The sequence below is a fragment of the Capricornis sumatraensis genome, chromosome 20 (assembly GCF_032405125.1).
Source record: "Capricornis sumatraensis isolate serow.1 chromosome 20, serow.2, whole genome shotgun sequence".
NCBI lineage: Eukaryota > Metazoa > Chordata > Mammalia > Artiodactyla > Bovidae > Capricornis > Capricornis sumatraensis.
The window spans coordinates 58041210-58066863 of NC_091088.1; the positions used below are offsets into that span (position 1 = coordinate 58041210).

General features: G+C 51.2%; 2 protein-coding genes across 3 annotated transcripts in view; both read left to right on the forward strand.

The window, feature by feature from the left end:
- Positions 1–1161, forward strand: part of CLPTM1 (CLPTM1 regulator of GABA type A receptor forward trafficking) — a 30356-nt gene extending 29195 nt beyond the window's left edge. For both annotated transcript variants that reach the window (XM_068991807.1, XM_068991806.1), the window contains exons 13-14: positions 58–225; positions 443–1161. In XM_068991807.1, the coding sequence (XP_068847908.1) occupies positions 58–225; positions 443–732 (458 nt within the window). In that variant the 3' untranslated portion in view covers positions 733–1161. The remainder of the gene's footprint in view (positions 1–57; positions 226–442) is intronic.
- Positions 1162–5542: 4381 nt separating this feature from the next.
- The window catches only part of RELB (RELB proto-oncogene, NF-kB subunit), a 28373-nt gene continuing 8261 nt past the window's right edge, over positions 5543–25654 (forward strand). The window contains exons 1-7 of the mRNA XM_068993091.1: positions 5543–5849; positions 6847–6894; positions 10813–10821; positions 12480–12826; positions 22176–22333; positions 23688–23779; positions 23958–24089. Of these exons, the coding sequence (XP_068849192.1) occupies positions 5543–5849; positions 6847–6894; positions 10813–10821; positions 12480–12826; positions 22176–22333; positions 23688–23779; positions 23958–24089 (1093 nt within the window). The remainder of the gene's footprint in view (positions 5850–6846; positions 6895–10812; positions 10822–12479; positions 12827–22175; positions 22334–23687; positions 23780–23957; positions 24090–25654) is intronic.

Here is a 25654-nt window from a genome sequence, read left to right on the forward strand (position 1 = left end):
GTGGAGGGTCAGGATCCCCTTTGCTCTGCTCACCGGTGTCCCTTCCTCACCCCACAGGCTTCATCACCATGACACCCCAGCTCTTCATCAACTACAAGCTCAAGTCTGTGGCCCACCTGCCCTGGCGCATGCTCACCTACAAGGCCCTCAACACCTTCATCGACGACCTGTTTGCCTTTGTCATCAAGATGCCTGTTATGTACCGGATCGGCTGCCTGCGGGACGGTGAGGCCCGGTGGGTGGGTGGCTGGGTGGGTCAGCAGCCCCCCAACAGGCTCTCACCAGAGCTGGGCGTGGGCGGGGCCCGGCCTGAGGGAGGGTCCCTGGCCTGGGGGCTCAGCCCACTCTGGGCAGGACCACTCCTCCACCCCGCCGCAAGCTGGGGGCCGAGTGGGCCCTGCCTGCGTCCCTCACGCCACCTCCTCCCCGCCCCTCCGCCCAGATGTGGTCTTCTTCATCTACCTCTACCAACGGTGGATCTACCGCGTCGACCCCACGCGGGTGAACGAGTTTGGCATGAGCGGCGAGGCCCCAACTGCAGCTGCCCCCGTGGCCGAGGCCCCGCCAGCAGCAGGGGCCCTCTCACCTGCCCCCAGCCCTGCCACGACCACCGAGGCCGCCGGGGAGGAGGCCTCTACATCCCCGCCCTCCCAGGCCCCCCAGGGGCCCAGCTCTGCCAGCGAGCCCCGGGAAGCCCCTCCAAAGCCAGCAGAGGACAAAAAAAGGGATTAGTCGCTCCTGGTCCTCCTCCGCCCAGGCTCCTGGTGACCACCACCCGCCGCCCTGGCCCCTCGCCACCCCATCCCCGTTGCCCTTTCCCTGGACAGATCGGGCCGGGGCGGCGGGAGGCCCCCCATGGCTGGGGCCCAGCGTGAGGCGTGGGGGCCGGGGCAGGCCAGGGCCCGTTATTTGTGGAGGCACCGTCCGTCTGTCTGTTCCTCTGTGTTTCTAGCCATCGCGCCCCGCCAGCCCAGCACCATTGGGAATCATGATGAAGCCGATGTGGCACTGCCGAGGGGGTGGGCCAGGCGGGGGAGGGGCCGGGGCCCCACGGAGGGATGCCCACGGCCGTCCGTCATCTTGTCCCTCGATCCCCCACCAACCCCCCTCCTCCCAGACCACCGCCCTTTAACACAGTCTGGATTTAATAAATTCATATGGGTGTTTAACTTAAACTCAGCAGAGCCCCCACCTTGTGCCTTCCTTTCTCTGCCACCCCAGGGAGCAGGTGTGGGCGGCTCTCCTGAGCATACACAGGGACGCTCTAGGCCAGGCTCCTTTTTCATCCTTCTCCCCCTCCCAGAGGGTTCCAGAACTGTCCCGTCTCACAGATGGGGAAGCTGCCTGCCATGACCTCACCGCCCCACCACTCTTAGCCACAAGGCTGTGTCAAAGCCTCACCGGTGCCCGCTGACTATCTCCTGGCCTCAGGAGGCCTGGCAGGGCAGGAGGGCAGACCTACCGCCCCGAGAGTCGAGTCAGCCTCCCTCAGTCCATGGTCCTGGGACCCTGGCTGGCTGACCTTGCTTCTGGGCTTAAGAGCTCATCTCCAGGGGGACCCCGAAGGTGAATCCCAGCTCAGAACGGTGCCAGGCTGTGGTATCCATAGCTGTTGGGGTGCCATCAGCACCTTCAGGGCTGCCTGTGCCAAGCACCCAGCCAGAGTCTTGGTGTGTGGTGTGCCTGCCTTCCCGACAGACTGGGTACTGGTTCACCCACTTGTAGGTGAGGGGACTGAGGCCCCTGTGTGTTCCTGCACTCCCAGGAGTTGGTGCCCCGCATTCCCAGGTTTCCTTTTTGTTTATTTGTGTGGGTGTTCTCATCAGTACTTCTAGGAGAGGAGCCCTGGGGCTTAGAACCTCTGCCACGGTGCCCTGCAGAGCCAGGGAGGGCATCCAGGAGGTGTGTACAGAGCCCCAGCTGTGGACACAGGCATGTGTGCACACGCTGCGGGTTCCACCCCTCAGGCAGCTGCTCCACTCCCTCTCCTGCTGTGCGACAGACCCCACACCCACTTCCCTGGGAGAGAGCCCCAAATCCCCATCCCACAGCCTTTGGCAAGACCCATCAGTGTACCCCACAATTGCTTGGGATTCTCATTGCTTCCACTGAGACCACCTGGTCCAGGCTCCTCATTGCTCTGGGGTCCCCCCCACTCAGCCTCCTTCCTGGTCTTGTTTCTTTTTTTGTTACCCTGCATGGCATGTGGGATCAAACCCATGCTCCCTGCAGTGGGAGCGTGCAGTCTTACCCATTGGACCACCAGGAAAGTCCTGAGCAGCCAGAGCTTTGTGAAGCTCAAGCCTGACCCTGCTCACTTGTTCAGAACCTACCATGACTCCCCAGTACCCTTGGGAGAAGAGCCCAGGCTGCTAACAGTGCTGAACACTTGTGGGGAGGGGGCTTCTTAACCCTTACAGCCTCATCTCCCTTGCTCTAACTAGCTGTGACCTCTTACCCTCTGCCACTGTTCCCTTACCTGAGATGCCACCAGGCACACAACCCTTCATCTTACCCTATGCATCCTCCAGGTTGTAGCTCCACAGCTCCTCCTCCAGGAAGCCCTTCCTGACCACCTCCTCTGGGACAGCCCCCACCACCACCAGCTCCCTGGTCCCACATCCCAGCCCTGCCCGCTAAAGGTCATCACTACCTGGGGACAGGTAGTGTCCACTACTGGACTGAGCCCTGTGAGTCTCAGAGCTGCCTTGAGCCATTGCTGTGTCCATGGCACAGAGGAGTCACTGAATGTGCTGAGTGCATGTCTGCACAATTCTGACTCACAGGCACACATCCAGAAGTATAGACCTAGATGGGACCTGTTTTAAGACGCCAGTGGAGAGACTACCATACAGTCGGTCAACAAGTGTTCCCTGAGCCCTTCTGCACACTGCTCTGAGCTGGGGTTAGTTCTTTGCACACAGTAGGGGTCAAAACAACCCCAGGCCTGCCCTCATGGTGCTCAGAGCCCCAAGCTGAGGATTTCCGACGTGTCCTTTCAGTCATTCACCCAACAAAGCGTTGTGAACCCTGATATTTCATGGGGCATAGGGAAGCAGGTGGACTAACTGGCCCTACACATAGGAGCCACTCTTCAACACTGAGGCAAGTTCTAGTCTAGCTGTATGTTGGTTCTCTTCATTAAACTTCGGAACCCAATGGCTCCATCACCTTAGAGACCACAGCCCTTGCCTCATCTCCACTGCTTCCCCAGCAGTCCCTCACGTCCTTGCTGTTCTCTGAACATGCCATGCGTGTTCCCACCTCGGAGCCTTTGCACTTGCCATTCTTTGTGCCTTGAACACTCAACCTAGACATCCACATGGATCCTTCACCATTTCAGGTATCTGCTCAGATGTCACCTGAGACCCTCCCTGAACTTCCAAACCCAAATGTTACCCTCATACTCAATCCTTGTATCCTGCTTTAATCTGTAATACTATCATCGCCATGAGACACGTATTTGCTTATCTCTTTTCCAGCTGTCTCTTCCCCGGCTTGGATTTCAGTGCCATGATGGCAGGGGCTTTTTACTATTGTGTTGCTTGCTGTGTCCCCAGCTTTTGGAAGAGTGCCTGGTACTATTATCCTGTGCGCAATAACTCTTGTTAGTCATAGTTCACAAGAACAGATGAGAAAACTGAAAAACCAGAGAAATTAATTTGTCCAAAGTCTGACAAAGTAATGTGACAAAGTGCTAGAACAGTGCCTAGCACATGGAAGAGCTCTATACAAGTGTCAACTATTGTTAGTATTTAATCCTCACAACCATCATATTATTAGACCCATTTTACAGAAGCGGAAACTGAGGCTCAGAGATGAAGTCAGTTTCCTACGATCTCCTAGTAAGTGGGAGACACAGGATTGGAACTTGGGCAGCCTGATTCTGAACCTTCAAATCATAGCCTTTCTAGCAATGCCCTTGTCATATGCAGACTGCAGCCTGCAGGCCCAAGACAGCGTTTTGAATTTTTCTGTAATTTTGACATGTTTTAAGTGGTTGGAGAAAGGTCTCAATAATACGTTGTTTCACATGAAAGTTAAAATTCAAATTGCAGTGGCTATAACATTTTATTGGAGCACAATCATGCTCATTGTTTCTGTATGGTCTTTGGCGCCTTTTGTGCTATGGCAGAAAATCCCATGGATGGAGGAGCCTCGTGGGCTACAGTCCGTGGCGTCGCTAAGAGTCGGACACAACTGAGCGACTTCACTTTCACTTTTCACTTTCATGCATTGGAGAAGGAAATGGCAACCCACTCCAGTGTTCTTGCCTGGAGAATCCCAGGGACAGGGGAGCCTGGTGGGCTGCCGTCTCTGGGGTTGCACAGACTCGGACACGACTGAAGCGACTTAACAGCAACTTGGCAGCAGCAGTGCTATGGCAGAGTGGAGTTTTGAGATGTCTGATCCTCAAAGCCTAAAGCAGAACAAATTTGCTCTCCAGCCATTGCAGAAAATGTCTGCTCCCTATTTGGCTTTATAGCAGTGCTCCAACTTAAGCTGACTTCATATCACCAGCAGGCTTAAGGCTACACCTTGAGAACTACAGTGGACTCCCCTGCCTCCCATGAGCAGTTCCAGGGCTGGCTTGGGTGCCCTGGTACCCAGTGCAGGCTCTGGCACACAGCAGGTGCTCAGTAAGTGTATGTTGACTGAATCAGTGAGTCCATGTGGGTCATGAAGAGAAGAGGTGGAACACTCAAATTTTTCACAAGCAGACACAGGATGTCAAACCCGGGCTCTGTGACCTGAGGGTGCCTGGTGTCCAAGCTGTGACCTAATGAATAGGCTTAGACATGATCTAACCAACTGGCTACCCCTCTTTGAGCCTCAATCTCCTCTCCATTAGTCCCAATTATCTCACCTTTCTCTGATGCTGGTGCAACGTGTGAGGCATTGGTGAGGGCCCCAGGTAAGCCCAGGGATCAGGCACTCAACTCGTGTACCCTGGGGTCTCTGCTATCTTTCCCAGTTATTGAGCCTTTGAGCTGAAAGTGTTGTGGGCTGTTAGAAAACCTAAGGGAGCTGTGGGGAGGAATGAAACATCCATCCATTTGTTCAGTAAACATTACTGGGCACCTACAGGTGCTGTTCTAGGTGCTGGGTATACAGCAATGAACAAAACAGACAAATCCTAGAGTTGACACCCTAGCTTTAAATGTTTAAGTATCTTCGACGATTGACTCAGGTGAAGGAACTGAGGTGTAGAGAGACCATGGAAGTTTCGAAAAGTTTATCATCAGAGCAGCTATGGAGCTCTGGTAACCTGATCCTGAAGCTTCCCTTCCAGCCAAACAGGTCAAGGCCAGTTGGCAGACTTGGGAAGGCAGGTCAGTTTCCTAATTTGCTACATGGGTAGGTTAGGTAGTGGCTCCAAGTGGACTCAGTGGTCTCGGCCTGGGTAATGGGAATCGTCGCCAGTCGGGGCCCCTCCGGTGCGCCCAGCCTCCTCTTCCCGGCCGGCACCGCCCCCGAAGCCACGTGACGCGTGGGGGTTTTCCCGTTCCCCTGGCGTGACGTAACGACGGGGTTCGGGCCAATGAACGCGCAGGCCGCCGGCGCCGGGGAATTCCGCCGCCCCGCCCCCGCCCGCCGCCCGCCCGGCCCGGCCCGGCGCCCCCCGCAGCCCCGGGCGCCGCGCGTCCAGCCCGGCCTGAGGCCCCAGCCCCTGCGCCGCTCTCCCGACCCGCGATCGTCCGCCAGACCGTGCCACCTGGCCGCTCTGCCCGCCCTCGTGTGTGTGTTTTGGTCTGGGCTGGCCTCCAGGCCGTCAGTCCCCACTGGTTGGGCCATGCCGAGTCGCCGCGTCGCCAGATCGTCCGCTGCGCCGGAGCTCGGGCCCTTGGGTAAGCGGGGCCAGGGATCAGGAGAGGAGTCTGGGGCAGGACTGGAGACGCGGGAGTTCTGGGGGTCCCGGAGTAGTCTGGGAGTTCCCACAGTCCATGGGCTTTGCGGGGAGAGTGTGAGGGTTTGTGGACACTATATCAAAGGGAAGGAAGGAGGCAGAGGATGGTGACCGGGTCCGGTCCAAGGTAAGAGAGAGAAGTCCCACTATAGAGTGAGAAGGGGGCGGGGCCTGACCCTGAGGCAAAGAAGGGGGCGGGACCCGACCACAGAGGGGAGGGGCGGGGCCTGACTCGGAGAAGGAGGAGTGGAAGCCGTTCCTGAGGGATTGGGCGTGGCCAGACGCAGAGAGGAAGAGAAAGGAGGGGCCTGGCTCCCAGAAGGGGGCGGGGTCTGAGATTAATACGATAAGGGGGCGGGGCCTAACATAAAGAAGGAAGCAAGCTTTCGCCTACTCAGAATAAGAGGCGGGGCTTACGGTGATAAGGGGGCGGGACAGACTCGGATAGGGAGAAGGGGCAGGGCCTGACTCTGGCAGAGAGAGAAGGGGGAGGGCCTGTTCTGAAAAAAAGAGGGCGGGGTCTGACTCAGAGAAGAAAGAGGAGGTGGGGCTCGCCTCAGGAGAGAAGTGGCAGGGTCTGAGAGGGAGAAGAGGACTGGCTTGACACTGGAAAAGTGAAGGGTAGGGTCTGACCCTGAAATAAGGGAGGGGGTGGGGGCTTTTCTAACTGAGGTTGATAAGGGCTCCTCCAGGCCCTTCTCAGCCTTCTTAACGGAGAGAAGGAGCAGGGTCTGAGTGTGACGAAGGGTGGGGTGACTGAGAGAAAGTAGAGAACCTGTCCATGAGTTAAGGAAGTAAGGCCAGACCAAGCAAGCCAAGAGTGAGGGGCCTGACCCAAAGAGGCGGTGCCAGAAGAGGAACGGGGTGGAGCTTGGAAGATTCTCTGGTTTTCCCGCCGCATCTTCATCACCTCCTGAAACATGCTTCCTTCCCTGCAGGGTCCGCTGACCTCTCCTCGCTCTCTCTCGCCGTTTCCAGGACCACGGGTGAGCAGCCCTCCACAGTTGCTGCCCGTCTGCACTCTCAGGACAGGGCAGAGGGAATCCTATGGAGGTGGCATTGTGCACGCCTCTGTCTGGGGGGTTTTGCAGAGGTCCACCTCAGCTTTCCTCAGCCTGTGTCCCTCCCTGCCCGTTGAGAAGGGGGTCCCCAGATGCCCTACCTCCCAGGTGATAAGGAGCTGGGCAAGTATAACTTACTCGCTTTCTAAGAGTCCTCTTTAGAGATTCACTATCATAGTGCAGAGGGTAATAATTATATACTGGTGCCACCACCCCTTCACTGTGTCATTTCCCCTTTCTGGGCCTCAGTTGTTCTCATCTGTAAAATGGGCATAATATCAATGCCTCCCTTTTAGAGGGACCAAGATGAGTCAATGAGCTGATACAGCTAAACAGTACCAGTATTAAAACAATGACAGTATTAAAGCAATATCTGGCACACATTTAAGGATCACCAAGAGAGCTGTTAAAAACAAATCTTTGGGCTCCACCCCCAGAATTTGATTCAGTGGGTCCAGGATGAGCTCTGGAAATGTGCATTTCTAGCAAGTTCTCAAGAGATACTCAGAACCACTAGTCTATACTGCCCCTCATTCGGTGCCATCCAAAATTCACGGGACTTCCCTGGTGGTACAGTGGTTGAGACTCCACGCTTCCACTGCAGGGGGCATGGGTTCGATCCTTGGTTGAGCAACTAAGATCCCACGTGTCATGCAACAACAACAACAAAACATCCAATATACAGCGCTGACCAAGGAAATACAGAACCATGGCCAAAGGATGACATCCTTTCTCATAAATGTGCTGGGATTTGCAGGTCAGGAATTGAATCCGTGGCCCCTGAGGGCTGAGTCTGAACCTCTCTCTGGAGGTAGAATCTTGGGATGGACCCCAGAAGTGCTGGCATGGCTGTGGAGGAGGGCCTGTGGGTTCTCTAACAGATCTCTGAGTGGGAGATTCTGAAAGGTGGGAGCTGCACTGGAAACAGGTCCTCCCAAGCACTGCTTCTGGGCAGGAACAAGGCTGAGATTTTTCTGACCCAAGACCTAGATCTTTGGTTTCAATTAAGAGTAATTTTTGCCATAATCCATTCAACAAATATTGAGTGCCTATTCCTTACCTGGCCCTGTGCTGGGCAGTGCTGAGGACTCAGCAGTAACTGAGACAACCCTGGCTGTGCCCTCATAGTGCTCCGTGGAGGCAGCTAGGTACACAATGAATTAACTGTAGGATTGTAAAATGTGATAAAGGCTATAAACAAATCTTGGGATCAGTGACACCTAAATAGCAAGGTGGGGATGGGAGAACTGAGATGGAGGGAAATTTTCCCTCATTTTGATGGACCAGACACATACTGGGCCCTGGGTATAGTGGGGAGGGGCAGACGTGTTTCCTCCTCTCTGGTGCTCACAGTCTACAGGAGACTGATACGAATCACTGTAATATAAGGTCATGTCAAATCCTAACAAGTGTCATGAAAATGATAAAACCAAGGCACCTAACTATGAGTGACTGGAGTTGGGGTTCTGGGGGTTACCTTGGATAAAGGAGTCAGGGAAGACCTATCTAGGAGGTGACATTTGAATGGGGAACTGAAAGTGGAGAAGGAGGCATACAAATAACTGAAGGAGGGGCATTCTGGCAGAGATTAGCCTGTGCAAAGGCCCTGAGGCAAGTGGTGAGAAAGTTGCTCAAGTGTGCTTAAGTGGCTGCCCCTGAATGGTGGCAAGTTTGTGTAGGAGGTGGAGGAGGGGGGTGTAGGTTGGTATTTGAGCAGACCCTGAATAAGGAGAAATCCCTAACATTTCCTGACTGAAAGAGGATTTTAGATAATAATAATTAAAAAAAACGAATAACTAAACTTTATGAAGGGCCTGAAGTGTTCAGATTCTATACTAAGCAATTTCCCAGTGTGCGTCTAAATCCTCATGCTAATGCCTGAGATATATCAGAGCTCATTTTATAGAGAAGGAGGCTCAAGAGAAGTTAGGTGACTTGCCCAAGGCAACACAGCCAGCAAGTGACAGCTGGGATTCAAACTGACATTTGTGTGACTCCACACCTGATATTCTGATATGATGTCTTCCAACCTCCCCATTTTATAGACAGACAAACTGAGGCCTAGAGAGCAGAAGCAATTTCCCCAAATTCATAAAATAATGTCTCTGACATCTTACCCAACACTAGCCAGCATTTACGTATCACCTACTATTATGGCAGTTCTGAGTGCTTCCAGTGTATCAGCTCATTTAATTTTCACAACAGCCCCACAAGAGGGGCATTAGTATTATGTCCATTTTATAGATGAAGAAACCAAGGCACAAGAAGAGGTTAAGGGACTTCCCCTGGAGAAGGAAACGGCTACCCACTCCAGTGTTCTGGCCTAGAGAGTCCAGTCCATGGGGTCACAAAGAGTCGGACACGACTGAGTGACTTTCACTTCGCTGGTGGTCAGTGGCTAAGACTCTGCACTCTCAGTGCAGGGGGTCCAGGTTCCACTCCTGGTCAGGGAATCAGATCTGGATCCTACATGCCACAACTAAGAGTTCACATGCCACAACTAAAACATCCCAAATTCTAAACTAAAAAAAAAAGTTAAGTAATGGGCTCAAGGTCACATTAGCACATAGCAAGGAATAGAGCCAGGATTTGAACTGAAGCAGTCCAGAGCTTCAGTCAAAGTTGCCCGGGCCTCAGTTTCCCCCCGCAGCCTGGGAGCTCCTTGAGAGCTTGGACACAGGCTAAGTCATCTTTGGGGCCCCAGGTCATCCAGCACGGACGCCTAAGAAGGTGTTTCCAAGTTGAAGTGACTTGACGTTGGCCCTGCCACTGAGCGATAGCATGTCCCCTCCTCTCTCCCAGCCTCAGTGTCCCCATCTACCAAGTGGGGGTGTCTTCCTCACCCTGCTGACTTCACAGATCACATGAGATAAGAAGTGTAGGAAGACTGCTTGCTTTCCAAGGAGCAAAGGTCTGGCTGCCGGGAGCCACTCCCAGAGAGTGGAGGAGGAGGACAGATCTGGCAGCTGAGCAGCTCGGTGATAATCCAGCCACCAGTCGCCAGCGCAGGCAACCATGGATGGGGCACCTGGACCCCGCCTGCCCTCCCTGGCTGTGTGACCCTCCAGGCTTGCTTGCTCCCTCGGGGCCTCCCGTTGTTCTACGTCTATGGAATGGTGGGAGGTTGGTTTCGATCCTCCATGGTCCCTTCCAGGGCTGGGCTTTCCTGAGGAGGTGATAAGGGGCTTCCTCAGCATTGCTGTTATTCCCTCCTTAGGAAGTAGAGGTGACTCCTGGATCCCGGGTGGGCACTGGTGGGGACCAGCATGGGATGCAGAGCAGGTGGTTGCTTGGGGGTGGAGGATCAGCCTCCCTGGGGCTTCAGACACCTACAAGTGATATCTTGGGGTCTTGGGTGGGCTTTAGGGAGGGGTACAACCTCACATCTTGTTCAGAATCTTTTTTTTTTCTTTTTGCTGAGCTATAGAACTTGTGAGATCTTAATTCCCCAACCAAGGATCGAACCTGGACCCTTGGTAGTGAAACCACAGAGTTCTAATGACCAAACCTCTAGGGATTTCCCTTGTTTAGAATCTTAGGTGTCCCCTTGGCTTTTCATCAGATTTTCAACAACGTTTCATAATCCCTGGTCTAAATGTTCTGAGGGGAGGCATTTGAGGGTAGCCTAACCCTAGGACCCCAACATCGGGAGCTGAAGGGAAAGTAGGCCAGGAGCGAGAGATGGGGGTTGGGGATTAACATCCCAGGATTTCTCAGGATGGAGGAAGAGGGAAGGGTTCCAGGAGGGGAGGGGGTTGAGGGGGGTCTGTCTTAAAACATGAAAGTCTTGACTACTTTCTGGACCTCACCTTTCTTACCTTTCTCTTTCTCTTCCTTCCACAGATGAATTGGGTAAGTATCACAGGGTGGTCTGGGTGGGGAGGCTTAAGAGTCCCAAGTGTTCACAGAGGGGGATCTTGACCTTCCTTGTTGGCGAGGAGGTCACGGTGTGACTTCTGGGACTGCTGGGGGATTTTAACAGTCATGTGCTCCCAGGGTACTTAGCAGCACTTGTGAAAATTCAGCATATGCCAGCTGCCTTTAATATTAGTTACTATTACTACAGCTGTTGTTCATTCCTTGAGGGCACCGTATGGAGCACATGCTGTGAATTCGGCCCTGAACCGAAGCCTCTGTCCTCTTGGAGCTGATACTCTAGTGGCAGAGACCAAAGGAAAAGGAATAAAGAACAAAATAATGTTAGATCGGGCTAAGGCTTGTGAAGGAAATAAACAGGAAGGGGCCTGGGGAAAATACATTAGATCAGGCCTTTCTGAAGAGGTAAACTGAGATTGGATGAGAAGGAGCCTGAATGCTTCAAATAGGGAGACCAGGCAGATGGAGGAACCAGTACAACACCCTGAAGAGGGCCGGGCTTGGTAGGTGCAACAGAAAAGAGACCAGAATGTGGTGAGAGGGGGTGGTGGTAGGCAAGAGGCCCAGGACAGCCAGGATTCTGTGGCCAAGGCCAGGGGTGTGGGTTTTGTCTTGCTTTCCTGAGATGAATGGAGTCTGGGGGAGTTTTATATGGGGAAGGTGTTGACTGACTCGTAGGGAGATGGGAGCCACTGGAGGTTTCTGTGCACACGAGGACAGGGTCTGATATCAAATCCCTCTGGCTGTGTGTGGTGGGTAGACTGGAAGAGGGGAGGTGGGGACCAGGAGCAGTGATCAGATGGGAAAGGATGGAGGGCGGCCCAGGGAGGAGGCAGCGCGGGTGGGAGAAGTGGTGGGACTATACATGTATATTCGAGGGAGAAGCGAGAGAGAGAGTTCCAGGTGGTGCTAGTAGTAAAGAATCCTCCTGTCAATGCAGAAGATGCCAGAAACGCGGGTTCGATCCCTGGCTCAGGAAGATCCCCTGGAGGAGAAAGTGTCAACCCACACCAGTATTCTTGCCTGGGAAATCCCAAGGACAGAGGAGCCTGGCGGGCTACAGTCCATAGGGTCGCAAAGAGTCAGGCGTGACTGAAGCGACTTAGCATGCACACACACGCAGGAAAAGTTCATGGATTGGACCTAGGGGATGTGGGATCCTGAGCCACTGACAAACTTGGCATCCTTCCAGCTTGATCACTGGACGGTGATGCTCCTTTCTGAGATGAAGCTTCGGCAGAGTAGCTGTTATTCTTGTTGTTATTAAATGGGGGCAAGATGGAGGCAGGGGTGCCTGTGACCTGGTCTTACCTTGATCCAGGTGAGAGGTGATCGAGGCGTGGGTGCAGGAGCTGTTTCGGTGGCGAGTGGACATGAGGGTGGAGGAGAAGGAGAAACCAGGCCCACCCTCAGGGCCTTAAGAACTGGGCATGCTGGGGGTCTATTTGCAAGAAGGAAGGCAGGGGCTTTTTTGTGTGTTCAGAGCTGAAGCCCCTACTCTGTGTGTGTGAAACCCACAAGAAATCTGTCTTGAAGAAACGAGTGGACGGGAAATGGAGAGGGTGGCAAAAGTCAGGGGATTAAACATGCCTTTTAACAATCAGGGTCACCCCCAGTTTTGGCTTCTCGCGCAGAGATCATCGACGAGTACATCAAGGAGAATGGCTTCGGCTTGGAGGGGGCGCAGCCCGGCCCGGGCGAGGGGCTGCCACGTCTGGTATCTCGCGGGGCGGCCTCCCTGAGCACCGTCACCCTGGGCCCCGCGGCGCCCCCGCCCCCGGCCACGCCGCCGCCCTGGGGCTGCACCCTGGGCCGGCTGGTGCCCCAGGCCCCGGGCGCCGGGCCGCGGCCGCACCTGGTCATCACCGAGCAGCCCAAGCAGCGCGGCATGCGCTTCCGCTATGAGTGCGAGGGCCGCTCGGCCGGCAGCATCCTCGGAGAGAGCAGCACCGAAGCCAGCAAGACGCTGCCCGCCATCGAGGTAGGCAGAGGGGGCTGGGCACCGGCAATAGGGGGAGGCGGGGGGGGTGGGGTGGGGACTGCGATTCTCTTGCCCCCAGGAGTCACACACGCGAATTTCTTTATTCGTGCGTTTTTATGATGATGATGATTGGTTTTTGAGTTTCATTTATTTATTTATTTTTGGCTGCACTGGGTCTTCCTTGCTGTGGGCTTTCCCTAGTTGCTGAGCGTGGCGGCTACTCTCTAGCTGTGGTGCGGGCTTCTCATTGCGGTGGCCTCTTGTTGCAGAGCAGGGGCTCTAGGCCCTCGGACTCAGTTGCTCCACAGCATGTGGAATCTTTCCGGACCAGAGATTGAACCCCTGTCCCCTGCACTGGCAGGCAGATTCTTAGCCACTGCGCCAAGGGAGAAGTCCCTACGGTGGTTATTATTGTTGTTGCTACTGCCGGGGTGGATGATACCACTGTTGCATGGGTGTGTGTCATGTCCAATTCTGCAACCCCATGGACTGTAGCCCGCCAGGCTCCTCTGTCCATGGAATTCTCCAGGCAAGAATACTGGAGTGGGTTGCCATTTCCTTCTCCAGATACTACTGTTACTTGGCATTAAATTTAAAGAGTTTTCAAAGAAAGACCTTCTTCCTGGCAATATGACAGTATTGATCACAATCATTATTGCTGTAAAGGCTGTGTAGCCTCTTGGTTCATGCTAAGAATCAGAGTGCTTGAGTTCGAATCCTGCTTCCACCAGCTGCTAGCTCTGCTGCCTCGGGCAGGTTACTCAGTCCCCTCTGTGCCTTCTCTACAAAACGTGTAACAGGGACTTCTCTGGTGGTCCAGGGGTTAGGGCTCTGCTTTCATACCTGAGGGCCTGAGGCTCAATCCCTCGTTGGGGAACTAGGATTCTGCAAACTGTGTGGCATGGGGAAAAAAGAGTAAAATTAGATCCCCAAACTTCTGGAAGCGGGATTGCCCATCAAAGGCAACTTGACAGCCATTGCCAAGTTGCCCTCCTCAGGGCTTGCACCCATGACTGTCTTCTCCCAGTGATGTCTGAGAGGACCGGTGCCTCATGCCTCTCCAATACGGAGCCTTGTCGTATATCTGGATCTTTGCCCAAGTGTCCGTGGACCCTGAATTGTGTCCTCACCATCCCACCAGGGCCGGATCCAGGCCCAGCTGCTCCCTGACCTCCAGCTTCCTCCCTGGTGACCAGCTCTCAGTTCCCTCCCAGATCTCCTTCCCCGCTTCACTGAGGCAGCCAGAGAGGTGCTGGTAAATTGCACATCTGCTCCTCTCCCCTGCTTAGAATCCTCCTTTGTCTCCGGAGTGCCCTCAGGAGGAGGCCCAAGATCCTCCTGGGGAGGATCCTCCCCAGGGCCTCTGAAGACCTTTGCTTATTTCTTTTTTAAAAAAAGATTTATCTATTTATTTCACTGTGCTGGGTCTTAGTTGCAGCAAGTGGGATCTTCCATCTTAGCTGTGGCATGTGGGATCTAGTTCCTTGACCAGGGATGGAGCTCACGCCTCCTGCATCGGGAGCGTGGAATCTTAGTCACTGGACCAGCAGGGAAGGCCCTCTAAGACCTCTCCTGGTCCAGCCTCTGCTGCCTACCCCCACCCAGCCCCTCACTCCCCACCATCCAGCCATCAGGCCTTCGCTACTGCTGTTCCTCCTGCTGAAGTGCTTTCCACCTGCAGCCTTCCATCCAGTTCAGCTCAGTCGCTCAGTCGTGTCCGACTCCTTGCAACCCCATGGACTGCAGCACACCAGGCCTCCCTGTCCATCACTAACTCACGGAGTTTACTCAGACTCGTGTCCATTGCGTTGGTGATGCCATCCAACCATCTCATCTTCTGTTGTCCCCTTCTCCTCCCGCCTTCAATCTTTCCCAGCATCAGGGTCTTTTCCAGTGAGTCAGTTCTTCACATTAGGTGGCCAAAGTATTGGAGTTTCAGCTTCAGCATCAGTCCTTCCAATGAATATTCAGGGTTGATTTCCTTTAGGATGGACTGGTTGGATCTCCTTGCAGTCCAAGGGACTCGTAAGAATCTTCTCCAACACCACAGTTCAAAAGCATTCTTTATAGTCCAATTCTCACATCCATACATGACTACCAGAAAAACCATAGCTTTGACTAGACGGACCTTTGTTGGCAAAGTAACATCTCCGCTTTTTAATATGCTGTCTAGGTTGGTCATAACTTTCCTTCCAAGGAGCAAGCGTCTTTTAATTTCATGGCTACAGTCCCCATCTGCAGTGATTTAGGAGCCCCAAAAAATAGTCTCTCACTGTTTCCCCATCTATTTGCCATGAAGTGATGGGACCAGGTGCCATGATCTTAGTCTTCTGAATGTTGAGTTTTAAGCTAACTTTTTCACTCTCCTCTTTCACTTTGATCAAGAGGCTTAGTTCTTCACTTTCTGCCATAAGTGTGGTGTCATCTACGTATCTGAGGTTATTGATATTTCTCCTGGCAATCTTAATTCCAGCTTGTGCTTCATCCAGTCCAGCAGTTCTCATGATGTACTCTGCATATAAATTAAATAAGCAGGGTGACAATATACAGCCTTGACATACTCCTTTCCCGATCTGGAACCAGTCTGTTGTTCCATGTCCAGTTCTAACTTCTTGACCTGCATACAGATTTCTCAGGAGGCAGGTCAGGTGGTCTGGTATTCCCATCTCTTTAAGAATTTTCCACAGTTTGTCGTGACCCACACAGCCAAAGGCTTTGGCAGAGTCAGTCACCCCCTATTTACCTGTGAGGCCTCAGCCCACCTCAGGGATGCCTGTTCTGACCCCTGTCCTGGTGCCAGCTTCCTCGTGTGAGATGTTTCCATCTCCTCTCCATCAATGCTTCTCTCGTTATTTAATTGGAGGATAATTGCTTTACAATGTTATGTTGGTTTTTGCTGTGCAACAGTGTGAATCAGTCATAACTATATCCCCTCCCTCTTGAGCCTTCCTCTCACCCCACCCTTGCCTCTTTCTTTATATAGACATTTATAGAGGGCAATTTGAAAGTGAGTTGGAGGTATGATACTTCACTCAAAATGTTTCTGCCTGTATCTCTCAAAAGCCATGACCTTTTTTTTTGCAAGGTAGGATCTGTATCATGACAACACTCTTATCACATACTAGAAACGTAATATTCATGCAGCAATATCTTCTAAGGTTAAGTCCATAGTCTGTTGATCCCACTGACCCCAGATATCCTTTATACTTTTTTTTCCTTTGGTCCACTTGTTTAATATCCAGTCTAGTCCAGTCGTGCCTTTAGTTGCCAGGTCTAAATATTTGTCTACCCTCTCCGTTCATACATTCAAACCCTAACTCCAAAAGTTGGAGGAGGAAATGGCAACCCACTCCAGTATTCGTGCCTGGGAAAATCCCATGGACAGAGGAGCGTGGTGGGCTGCAGTCCATGGGGTCCCAAAGAGTCAGACATGACCGAACACTGGCAACTCTGAAGGTGATGGGAGTAGGAGGTGAGGCCTTTGAGATCAGTGACCTTACAAATGAGGTCCCAGAGAGCGCCCTCTGCCTTCCCCCATCTGAGGACACGGAGACAGAGCCTGTGCCCAAAAGAGGCCCTTGCCAGAACCCAGCTGTGCCGGCACCTTGATCTTGGACTTCCAGCCTCCAGAATCCTCAAGAAACAAAGACAGGCATCTTCGGTGTGATGGGGTTTGTTCCTCAGGTTGCCTTTGTGTTTTGGGACAGGGACGTTTATGCAGGACAGAAAAGGTGTCATTTTTTGTTGTTGTTGTTTATTGGCTACGCTACAGCTTAGTTGTGGCTCGAGGAGCCTTCGATCTTCACTGCGGTGTGCAGGCTCTTTAGTTGCCTCATGAGGGATTTAGTTATGGCACGTGGATTTTTAGTTGCAGCATGTGGGATCTAGTTCCCTGACCGGGGATCGAACCTGGGCCCCCTGCATTGGGAAGTGCGGAATCTTGGCCACTTGACCACCAGGGAAGGTGTTTTGTAGTATGTCCCACATTCTGGATTTATTGGCTGTTTCCAGGTTAAATCAGGTTATTAATTTTGGCGGGAATACCCCAACGGTGAGGCCGTGGTCCTCTTAGAGTCTGACATCCTGCCACGTGGGGTGGCAGTTTGTCCTAGTAGCTGATGCTGAATCGGATCCCGTGGTTAAGGTGGTTTATTACCCAGCTCTGGCTGCCCTCACAAAATCCCACAGACTGGGTGCCTTGAACCACAGGAATTTATTGTCTCATGATTCTGGAGGCTGGAAGGCCAAAACTGAGCTATTGGAAGGGGTGGTTTCCTCTGAGGCCTCTCTCCTAGGCTCGCAGATGGCCGCCTTCTCTCTCTCCTCACTTGGTCTCTCCTTTTTGTCCACACTGGTGTCTCTTTGTGCATCCAAATTACCTCTTCTTGTTCAGTCACTCAGTCGTGTCTGACTGTTTGCAACCCCATGGACTGCAGCACGCCAGGCTTCCTTGTCCTTCACCATCTTCTGGAGTTTGCTCAAACTCGTGTCCATTGAGTCAGTGATGCCATCCAACCGTCTCATCCTCTGTTGTCCCCTTCTCCTCCTGCCTTCAATCTTTCCCAGCATTAGGGTCTTTTCCAATGAGTCAGTTCTTTGCATCAGGTGGCCAAAGTATTGGAGTTTCAGCTTCAGCATCAGTCCTTCCAATGAATATTCAGGTTGATTGCCTCTTCTTGTAGAATGGCAACCCACTCCAGTATTATTGCCTAGGGAGTTCCATGAACAGAGGAGACCGGCGGGCTACAGTCCACAGGGTTGCAAAGAGTCGGAGAAAACTGAGCAACTTTCACTTCAGAACAGAAGGCCAAGAGGCAGGTTCCATTAGTCCCCACCCTAAGTGAAAATGAAAGTGTCAGTCACTCAGTCGTGTCTGCGACCCTGTGGACTGTAGCCCGTCGGGCTCCTCTGTCCGTGGGGTTTTCCAGGCAAGAATACTGGAGTGGGCTAGCCGTTTTCTCCTCCAGGGGATCTTCCCAACCCAGGGATCCAACTTAGGTCTCCTGAATTGCAGGCAGATTCTTTATCGTCTGAGAAATCAGGGTAGCCCCTACCCTAAGGGCTGATTAATTTACTCACCTCTCTAAAGGCTATAAGGCTTCCCAGGTGGTGCTAGTGGTAAAGAATCCACCTACCAGTGCAGGAGATGCAAGAGACTAGGTTTCAATCCCTGGGTCAGGAAGATCCGCTGGAGGAGAAAGTGGCAACCCACTCCAATATTCTTGCCTGGGGGCAATCCCATGAACAGAGGAGCCTGGCGCACTACAGTCCATGGGGTCGCAAAACAGTCAGACACAACTAAGCACAGCACTTACAGGGTCTGTCTCCCTGGGGCTAGGGCTTCAACATATGAATTTTGGAAGCATGCAGTTTAGCCCATAACTGGTAGTGACTCACTTCCTTGATGGTCCAGTGGTTAAGACTGCATGCTTCCTCTGCAGGGGCACCAGTTCAATTGCTGGTCAGGGAACTAAGCTCCCACAGGCTGCATAGCGAGGGAAGAAAAAGCCACCAAAGTGATGAATAATTCTCAGTCTAAATGAAATCCAGCGCTCTCTCAATTGACATAGCCATTGCAGTTTTTGACACTTCAGTGCATTTGAAAGTTATGGGAAAAAATGTGTGCGTGTGCACTCAGTCGCTCAGTCATGTCCAACTCTTTGCGACCCCATGGACTGCTGCTCACCAGTCTCCTCTGTCCACGGAGTTTTCCAGGCAAGAATACTGGAGCAGGTTGCATTTCCTATTCCAGGAGTTTACCCGACTCAAGGATCTCCTGGATTGGCAGGCAGATTCTTTACCATTGTGGCACCTGGGAAAAAAATGCTACATATGTGAAACGGAAGGAGGTTCTGGCTTCTGACTTTTTCAAACATGTTTGTCACCAATGTGAATGCTGGCGGGATATTCAGAAGTCTTACAGGATTTGTGTGGGTCTGTCCTGGTATTGCAGGCGGGGTAGCATCTCTGGCCCTGTGTCCGGCCTGCTGTCTCCATCACCAAAATTGTCACCAGTACCACAAACACCCCCTAGAGGGCAGTACTCGCCCACTGAGACACACCTGTTCATTGTATTTTATTGGCACTAGCTTTACATGTCGGAGAAGGCAATGGCACCCCACTCCAGTACTCTTGCCTGGAAAATCCCATGGCTGGAGGAGCCTGGTAGGCTGCAGTCCAAGGGGTCGCTAAGAGTCGGACACGACTGAGCAACTTTACTTTCACTTTTCACTTTCATGCATTGGAGCAGGAAATGGCAACCCACTCCAGTGTTCTTGCCTGGAGAATCCCAGGGACAGGGTAGCCTGGTGGGCTTCCGTCTATGGGGTCGCACAGAGTCGGACATGACTGAAGCGACTTAGCAGCAGCAGCTTTACATGTTCACTTTCCCTGGTGGCTCAGCTGGTAAAGCATCTGCCTGCAATGCAGGAGAGCTGCATTTGATCCCTGGGTTGGGAAGATCCCCTGGAGAAGGGAAAGGCTACCCACTCCAGTATTCTGGTCTGGAGAATTCCATGGACTGTAGAGTCCGTGGGGTCGCAAAGAGTTGGACACGACTGAGCAACTTTCACTTTTCACTTTACATGTTCAGATCACACTTTTTAGAGGTTCTCTGACCAGCAGGGCCCTTCGAGTGACCCAGGAAAACCAAGTAGGTCTGGGCCCCACCTCAAGGGGCTGGTATTTGTCTGCTGCCCCATGTAGCTGCAGAGTAGAATTCCAGCCCCAGTTGTCATAACTTCCTTTTTAAAAAGGAAAACCTTGAAATCTAGAAGAGCATGATGTCTCATACCTTTTAAATGTAGGCTCCAAATTTTCCCCAACTTCTGGTTTTTTTTTTTGGCCGTGCTACACATTGGTTGGGACCTTAGTTCCCTGACCAGAGATCAAACCTGTGCCCTCTGCAGTGAAAGTGCAGTCTTAAACACTGAATATCAGGGAAGTCCCTTCCCCAACTTAAAAAAAAAAATTATTTTATTGAATTATAGTTGATTTACAATATCGTGTTAATTTCTGCTGTATATCAGTGATTTAGTTATATATACATATGTATATATTTATACATATATTCTTTTCATTATGGTTTATCACAGGATATTGAATATAGTTCCCTGTGCTATCCAGTAGGACCCTGTTGTTTACCCATCCTACATATACTCATTTGCATCTACTAATCCCAAATTCTCAGTCCTTCCCTCCCCTACCCCGCCCCAACTTTTTATTTTGAAAAAAAATCTTTTAAATCTTTCTTCTAGATTTCTTGTTTGTTTCTTTCTTTGCAGTATAACTGATATAAAAAAATACACACTTAATGTACACATTTTGATGAATTTAGAATGAGAACAATTGCAATCCCCAGAAAAATTTAAAAAACAGTACAACAAGCACCTGTGTACCCTTCACCTGTATTCACCAGTAGACCTCAATTTTACCTCAATTTGCTATATCTGACCCTCTTTCCATGCACGCAAACATACATACACATGCGTAGTGCTCACACACACACAGATATGCACGTTGCTTTTCTTGCAGACCTATTTGCAGATGAGTTGTAAATATCATGTTATTTCACCTGTAGATACTTCAGGGGGCATCTTCTGAAAATAAGCTCCTGCATGGCTGTGACACTCATTACTATGCCTAGAAAAAAATCAATAATATCGCATAATATCATCTAATATACAGTCCATGCTGGAATTTCCAAATTGTCCCCCCCAATTTTTTTTTTTAATCTATTGCTTGCTTGATTTTTGGCCATGCTGGGTCTTTGTTCTGCACGGGCTTTCTCTGTTTGCAGTGAGTGGGGGCTTCTCTTCATTGTGGTGCGGGGGCTCCTCCCTGTGGCAGCTTCTTTTGTAGTGGAGCACTGGTTCTAGGCTTGGGGGCTTCAGCAGCTGTGATGCACCAGCTCAGTAGCTGCAGCTCACCGGCTCTAGAGCACTGGCTCAGTGGTGCTTAGTTGCTCCGGGCTTAGTTCCTCCAGGCATGTAGGATCCTCCTGGACCAGGGGACCCATGTCCCCTGCATTGGCAGGTGGATTCTTAACCACAGGGAAGTCCCTCAAAATGTGTTTTATAATGATTTCTCCCTCCTCAATCTAGGGTCCTATGTTGCATTTGGTTGTGTCTCTGGAGTCTCTCGCCTCTATTTTTTTGGAAATTGAGTTGTATTTGATCAAATATTGTGTGTAGCTTTAAGGATTTTGACAGATGTCTACATTATTTAACTACCAGCCGATCAAAATACATTTTTTTTTCTTTTTGTTCTAATATGACACCTATCTTTCTTCTTCTTCTTCTTTTTTTTTTTTTTGCTGCTCTGGGTTTTAGTTGTGGTGTGTGGGATTTAGTTCCCCAACCAGGAATCAAACCCAAGCCCGCTGTGTTAGCACAGAGTCTTAGCCACTGGACCACCAGGGAAGTCCTCACTCATCTTTTTATTATCTTTCATGACACAGATATGTCTGAATGGATGACCTGCAGTTAGGGCTTGTTTGACATTTCCTCATGATTGGGTTCTGGGGTTGCACTTCTGGAGGGGCTGTCATAGAAGAGAGCCTTCTTTACGGTCCAGCTCTCACATCCATACATGACTATTGGAAACATCTTTGACTAGACGCACCTTTGTCGGCAAAGTGATGTCTTTGCTTTTTAATACACTGTCTAGGTTCGTCATAGCTTTCCTCCCAAAGAGCAAGCATCTTTTAATTTCAAGGCTACAGTCACCATCCTCAGTGATTTTGGAGTCTAAGAAAATAAAAATCTGTCACTGTTTCCAACTTTTTCCCCTTCTATTTGCCATGAAGTGATAGAACTGGGTGCCATGATCTTAGTTTTTGGAATGTTGAGTTTTAAACCAGCTTTTTCACTCTCCTCTTTTACCCTCATTAAGAGGCTCTTTAGTTCCTCTTCGCTTTCTGACATTAGAGTGGTACCATCTGTGTGTCTGAGGTTGTTGATGTTTCTCCTGGCAACCTTGATTCCAGCTTGTGATTCATCCCAGCAGAGGATGCCTGTGCTCCGTTGCCCCCGTATTGGTGATGCTGACCTTGCTGACCTGGTTAAGGTGGTGTCTACCAGGTCTCCCCACTATTAGCTTGCTCTCTGCGGACCACACTTGGAGACCTTGTGTGCATCCATTTTTTTTAAGTCGAGCAGCCAAAGACAGTGCATCCGTGGGTCAGCTCTCATGTTATGAGGTCCCCAGGTTGGAAGCTTTGGGTTTAGGATCTAAAAGAGGTCTTCAACTGACACACTTCCATCGTTGAGGGGGAGAAGAGGTACCAGAGGAGGCTTGGATGGGTGCAGGTGTCTGCGATGGGACCCCAAAAGCACCCGTCTTCCTGCAGCTCCGGGACTGTGGAGGGCTGCGGGAGGTGGAGGTGACCGCCTGCCTGGTGTGGAAGGACTGGCCTCACCGAGTTCATCCCCACAGCCTCGTGGGGAAAGACTGCACAGACGGCGTCTGCAGGGTGCGGCTCCGGCCTCATGTCAGCCCTCGGCACAGGTACCTGACCCTTGACCCCTTGTGCTTGGTCATGGAGATTTTGAGGGGCTGAGGATCACCCGAGAAAACCTTAGGGCTGGGGCAGCTTAACCAGACCCTCCCCACTGCATTGCCTAGATGGGGAAACCAAGGTGTGGGAACAGCGGAGGGTCTCATTTAGGCCTGGAACCCTGCTGCCTGCACCTTCACATACATTATATTTATCCCCATTTTGTAGGTGAGAAAACTGAGGCTCAGAAAGGTGAAGGGGCCCAGATAGCCAGTGGCAGAGCTGGGGTTTGACTCCAGACCTGACTTAACTGCAAGGCCCATTCTTTCTTTCACTTTATAATTTATACGTTTTCAATTAAAAAAAGTAAAAGGTTCAGAAAGGGTGTGCAGTGAAAAATGAATTTCCTCCCATCTTTGGTCCCCTAGTCACTAGTGCCCCTTCTTGGAGGCAACTAAAGTCGTGCTTTACCTATATACATATATTTGTCATTCCCTTATGAATGGTAGAGACATTTGCACCTTGTTTTTATGTTTTAGTACATCCGAGGGATAATTCCTGTCAGTACATTTAGAACTGTCCTATCCTTTTTATTGGCTGCATAGTATTCCAATGCATGGATGTTAACAATTAATCGAATATGTTCTTATTAATGGGCACTCATTCCAATCTCTTGTTGCCCTGTTACTATTATTCCTGAATGGTTTCATATATACCCTTTTCTAGGATAGATTCCTAGAAATGAAATTGTTGGCCCCACATCTGTGCATTTATACTTTTAACAATTTATAAACTTAATGAAAATGTAAGTTCTGTGAGAGCAGAGATTTTCTCTCTTTTGTTCCATGCTGTAGCCCCCTGTTCCCTGTGCCTAGCACAGTCCCTGGCACACAGTAGGTGCTCAGGAAGTCTTGCTGGAATGAATGAATACTGCCATGTTGTCTTCCAGTATGTGGTCACTCGGGTGATTTACAGGCCCTCCAGCAATGAGTGAGAGTGCCTGATTCTCTACAACATCACCTACAGAGAGCATTATCCAGCGTTTTGATCTCTGCTGTTTTGGAGAGTTTTTTTAGGAATTGATATCACATTTGAGTTTAATTGGCAGTTTTCTTCTTATAAATGAGGTCAACTGGTGCTTTCATGGGATAAAGATAAGGTGTGTTCCCAAGTTCTCTCAGGAATCCTCCATACCCCTAAGGGTTTGAGCCCCAGCCTCCTCCCAGTGCTGGGAACCCTGGGCCTGAGGGGGCTTCGGCCTCTGAGGGTGTGAGCCCCGCAGCAGCATCTGCCAGAGCCGTCTTGTGGGTCAGGGTGACACCTGCCCTCTCAGGAGTGCCTCCCTTCACCCCTTCCCCCACTCAGCTTTAACAACCTGGGCATCCAGTGTGTGAGGAAGAAGGAGATCGAGGCTGCCATCGAGCGGAAGATTCAGCTGGGCATTGACCCCTACAATGGTGAGTCCCTGTGCCTAGCTTAGCATCCCATCCTCTCAAACTCTTCGCCCCTCCGCCACCCCATCCCCTTGCCTTTTCCAGTTTCCACCATTGCCCCAGCCCCAGCCCTTCCTTGTCCCCCATCCCCTTGCTAGGGTCTCCACCACCCACACTCAGCCTTCTCATGTCTCTCCCACAGCTGGGTCCCTGAAGAACCATCAGGAGGTAGACATGAATGTTGTGAGGATTTGCTTCCAGGCCTCATACAGGGACCAGCAAGGACAGATGCGCCGCATGGACCCTGTGCTCTCTGAGCCTGTCTACGACAAGAGTGAGTTGAGGGTGATGTTCCATTAGGATTGCCATTGGTCGCAAGTACTGGAAAGCCCCATACACAATGGGTGAACAAACAGGGAATTTTTTTTTTTTTTTTTTTTGCTCAGTTATTAAGTCTGTTCCTGCTGATTCAGCTGCTCAGGTATATCAGGGTGCTGGTTCAGTAGCTCTGTGATTCTCGTGGCCTTTCCCTCATGGTCACAAGCTGGCTGCCACAGCTCCAGACATCATGTCTATGTTCAAGATGGTGTGCGGTGTCACCCTGTGTGGTGTGCAAGCTGTACACTGCCCACCTCTAGAGGTCAGCGTTTACAAAGTAGCCTGTGGAAATGGGGCCTTCTAGTGTTGTAGAAAGCACAATCAGTACAATGACGCAGTCCTTGGGAACAGGCAGCATAGGTAATAATCTCTCTCTTTTACAGAAAATAATACATTTCTCAGAATCACCCTGATAGGCATCTGTTTATGTCTCATTGGCCAGAACTTGGCTCCATGGCCACCTTTAGTTGCAAAGCAGTCTGAGAAAGCATGTATTTAGATTTTTCATTCTGTATCAAGGGGTACAGGCATAGAAGAGAAGATTAGGAATGGCTGTTAGATTTTAGCCCACTTACAGGGACTGCCACAAACATCAAAATGGGCAGGGAATATCAATCCAGGCTTTTATGGATGCAAGAGATAGAATCTCAACTCACATAAGGAAAAAAAAAGAATGTTTGTTCCATTAACTAAAAATTTCCTGAGGTAATACAGTGCTTCAGGTTTGTATGTATCCAGGCTCTCAGTGATGTCATTAGGGGTCTATTTCTTTCCATCTCTCAGTCATGCTTCCTTCATGTTAGAGTCACTCTTAGCAGGGCCCTCCCAGGCAGGGGCAAAATAACTGTACAAAGCTCTAGTCTTATGTCCTACCAGCCTGGAACTTTTCTCCCGCTCCTGAAGAGAGATTCTTTTACCCAATTTCTTTTTTTTTCCCCTGCATGCAGGCTTTCTCTAATTGCGGTGAGTGGGGCTACTCTTTATTGAGGTCCGTAGGCTCTAGGCACTTGGGCTTCAGTAGGTGTGGCAAGTGAGCTTAGTAGTAGCGGCTCAAAGGCTCTAGAGCTCAGGCTTGGTTGCTCTGTGGCATGTGGAATCTTCCCGTACTAGGAATTGAACCTGTGTCCGCTGCATCAGCAGGCAGATTCTTATCCCCTGTACCACCAGGGAAGTCCTCTTACCCAATATTTTTGCTCAAAGTCCCAGGGCTGTCTCTCATTGGCCTAGTTTTCCTCACATTGTCCTCTCTGACCAATCAGCTGTGGCCAGGAGGAGGTGATGCTTTGATTGGCCAGGTCTAGGGCACATGGTCCCCACTTAGCTACCAATGGGCTTTGACCTATCCAATCCCCATGACAGAGATGGGAGCTCACTAGACCTCAGTGCAGAGGACTCATGGGATGTCCATTAACCCCTCAACCCTGGGCATCTTCTGTTTTCCACCTGCAGCACAGGTTCCAAAAATATCAGACACCCTGGCTTGTCCATTTCCCACCTCTCCACATCCTGAGTGGGCACCCA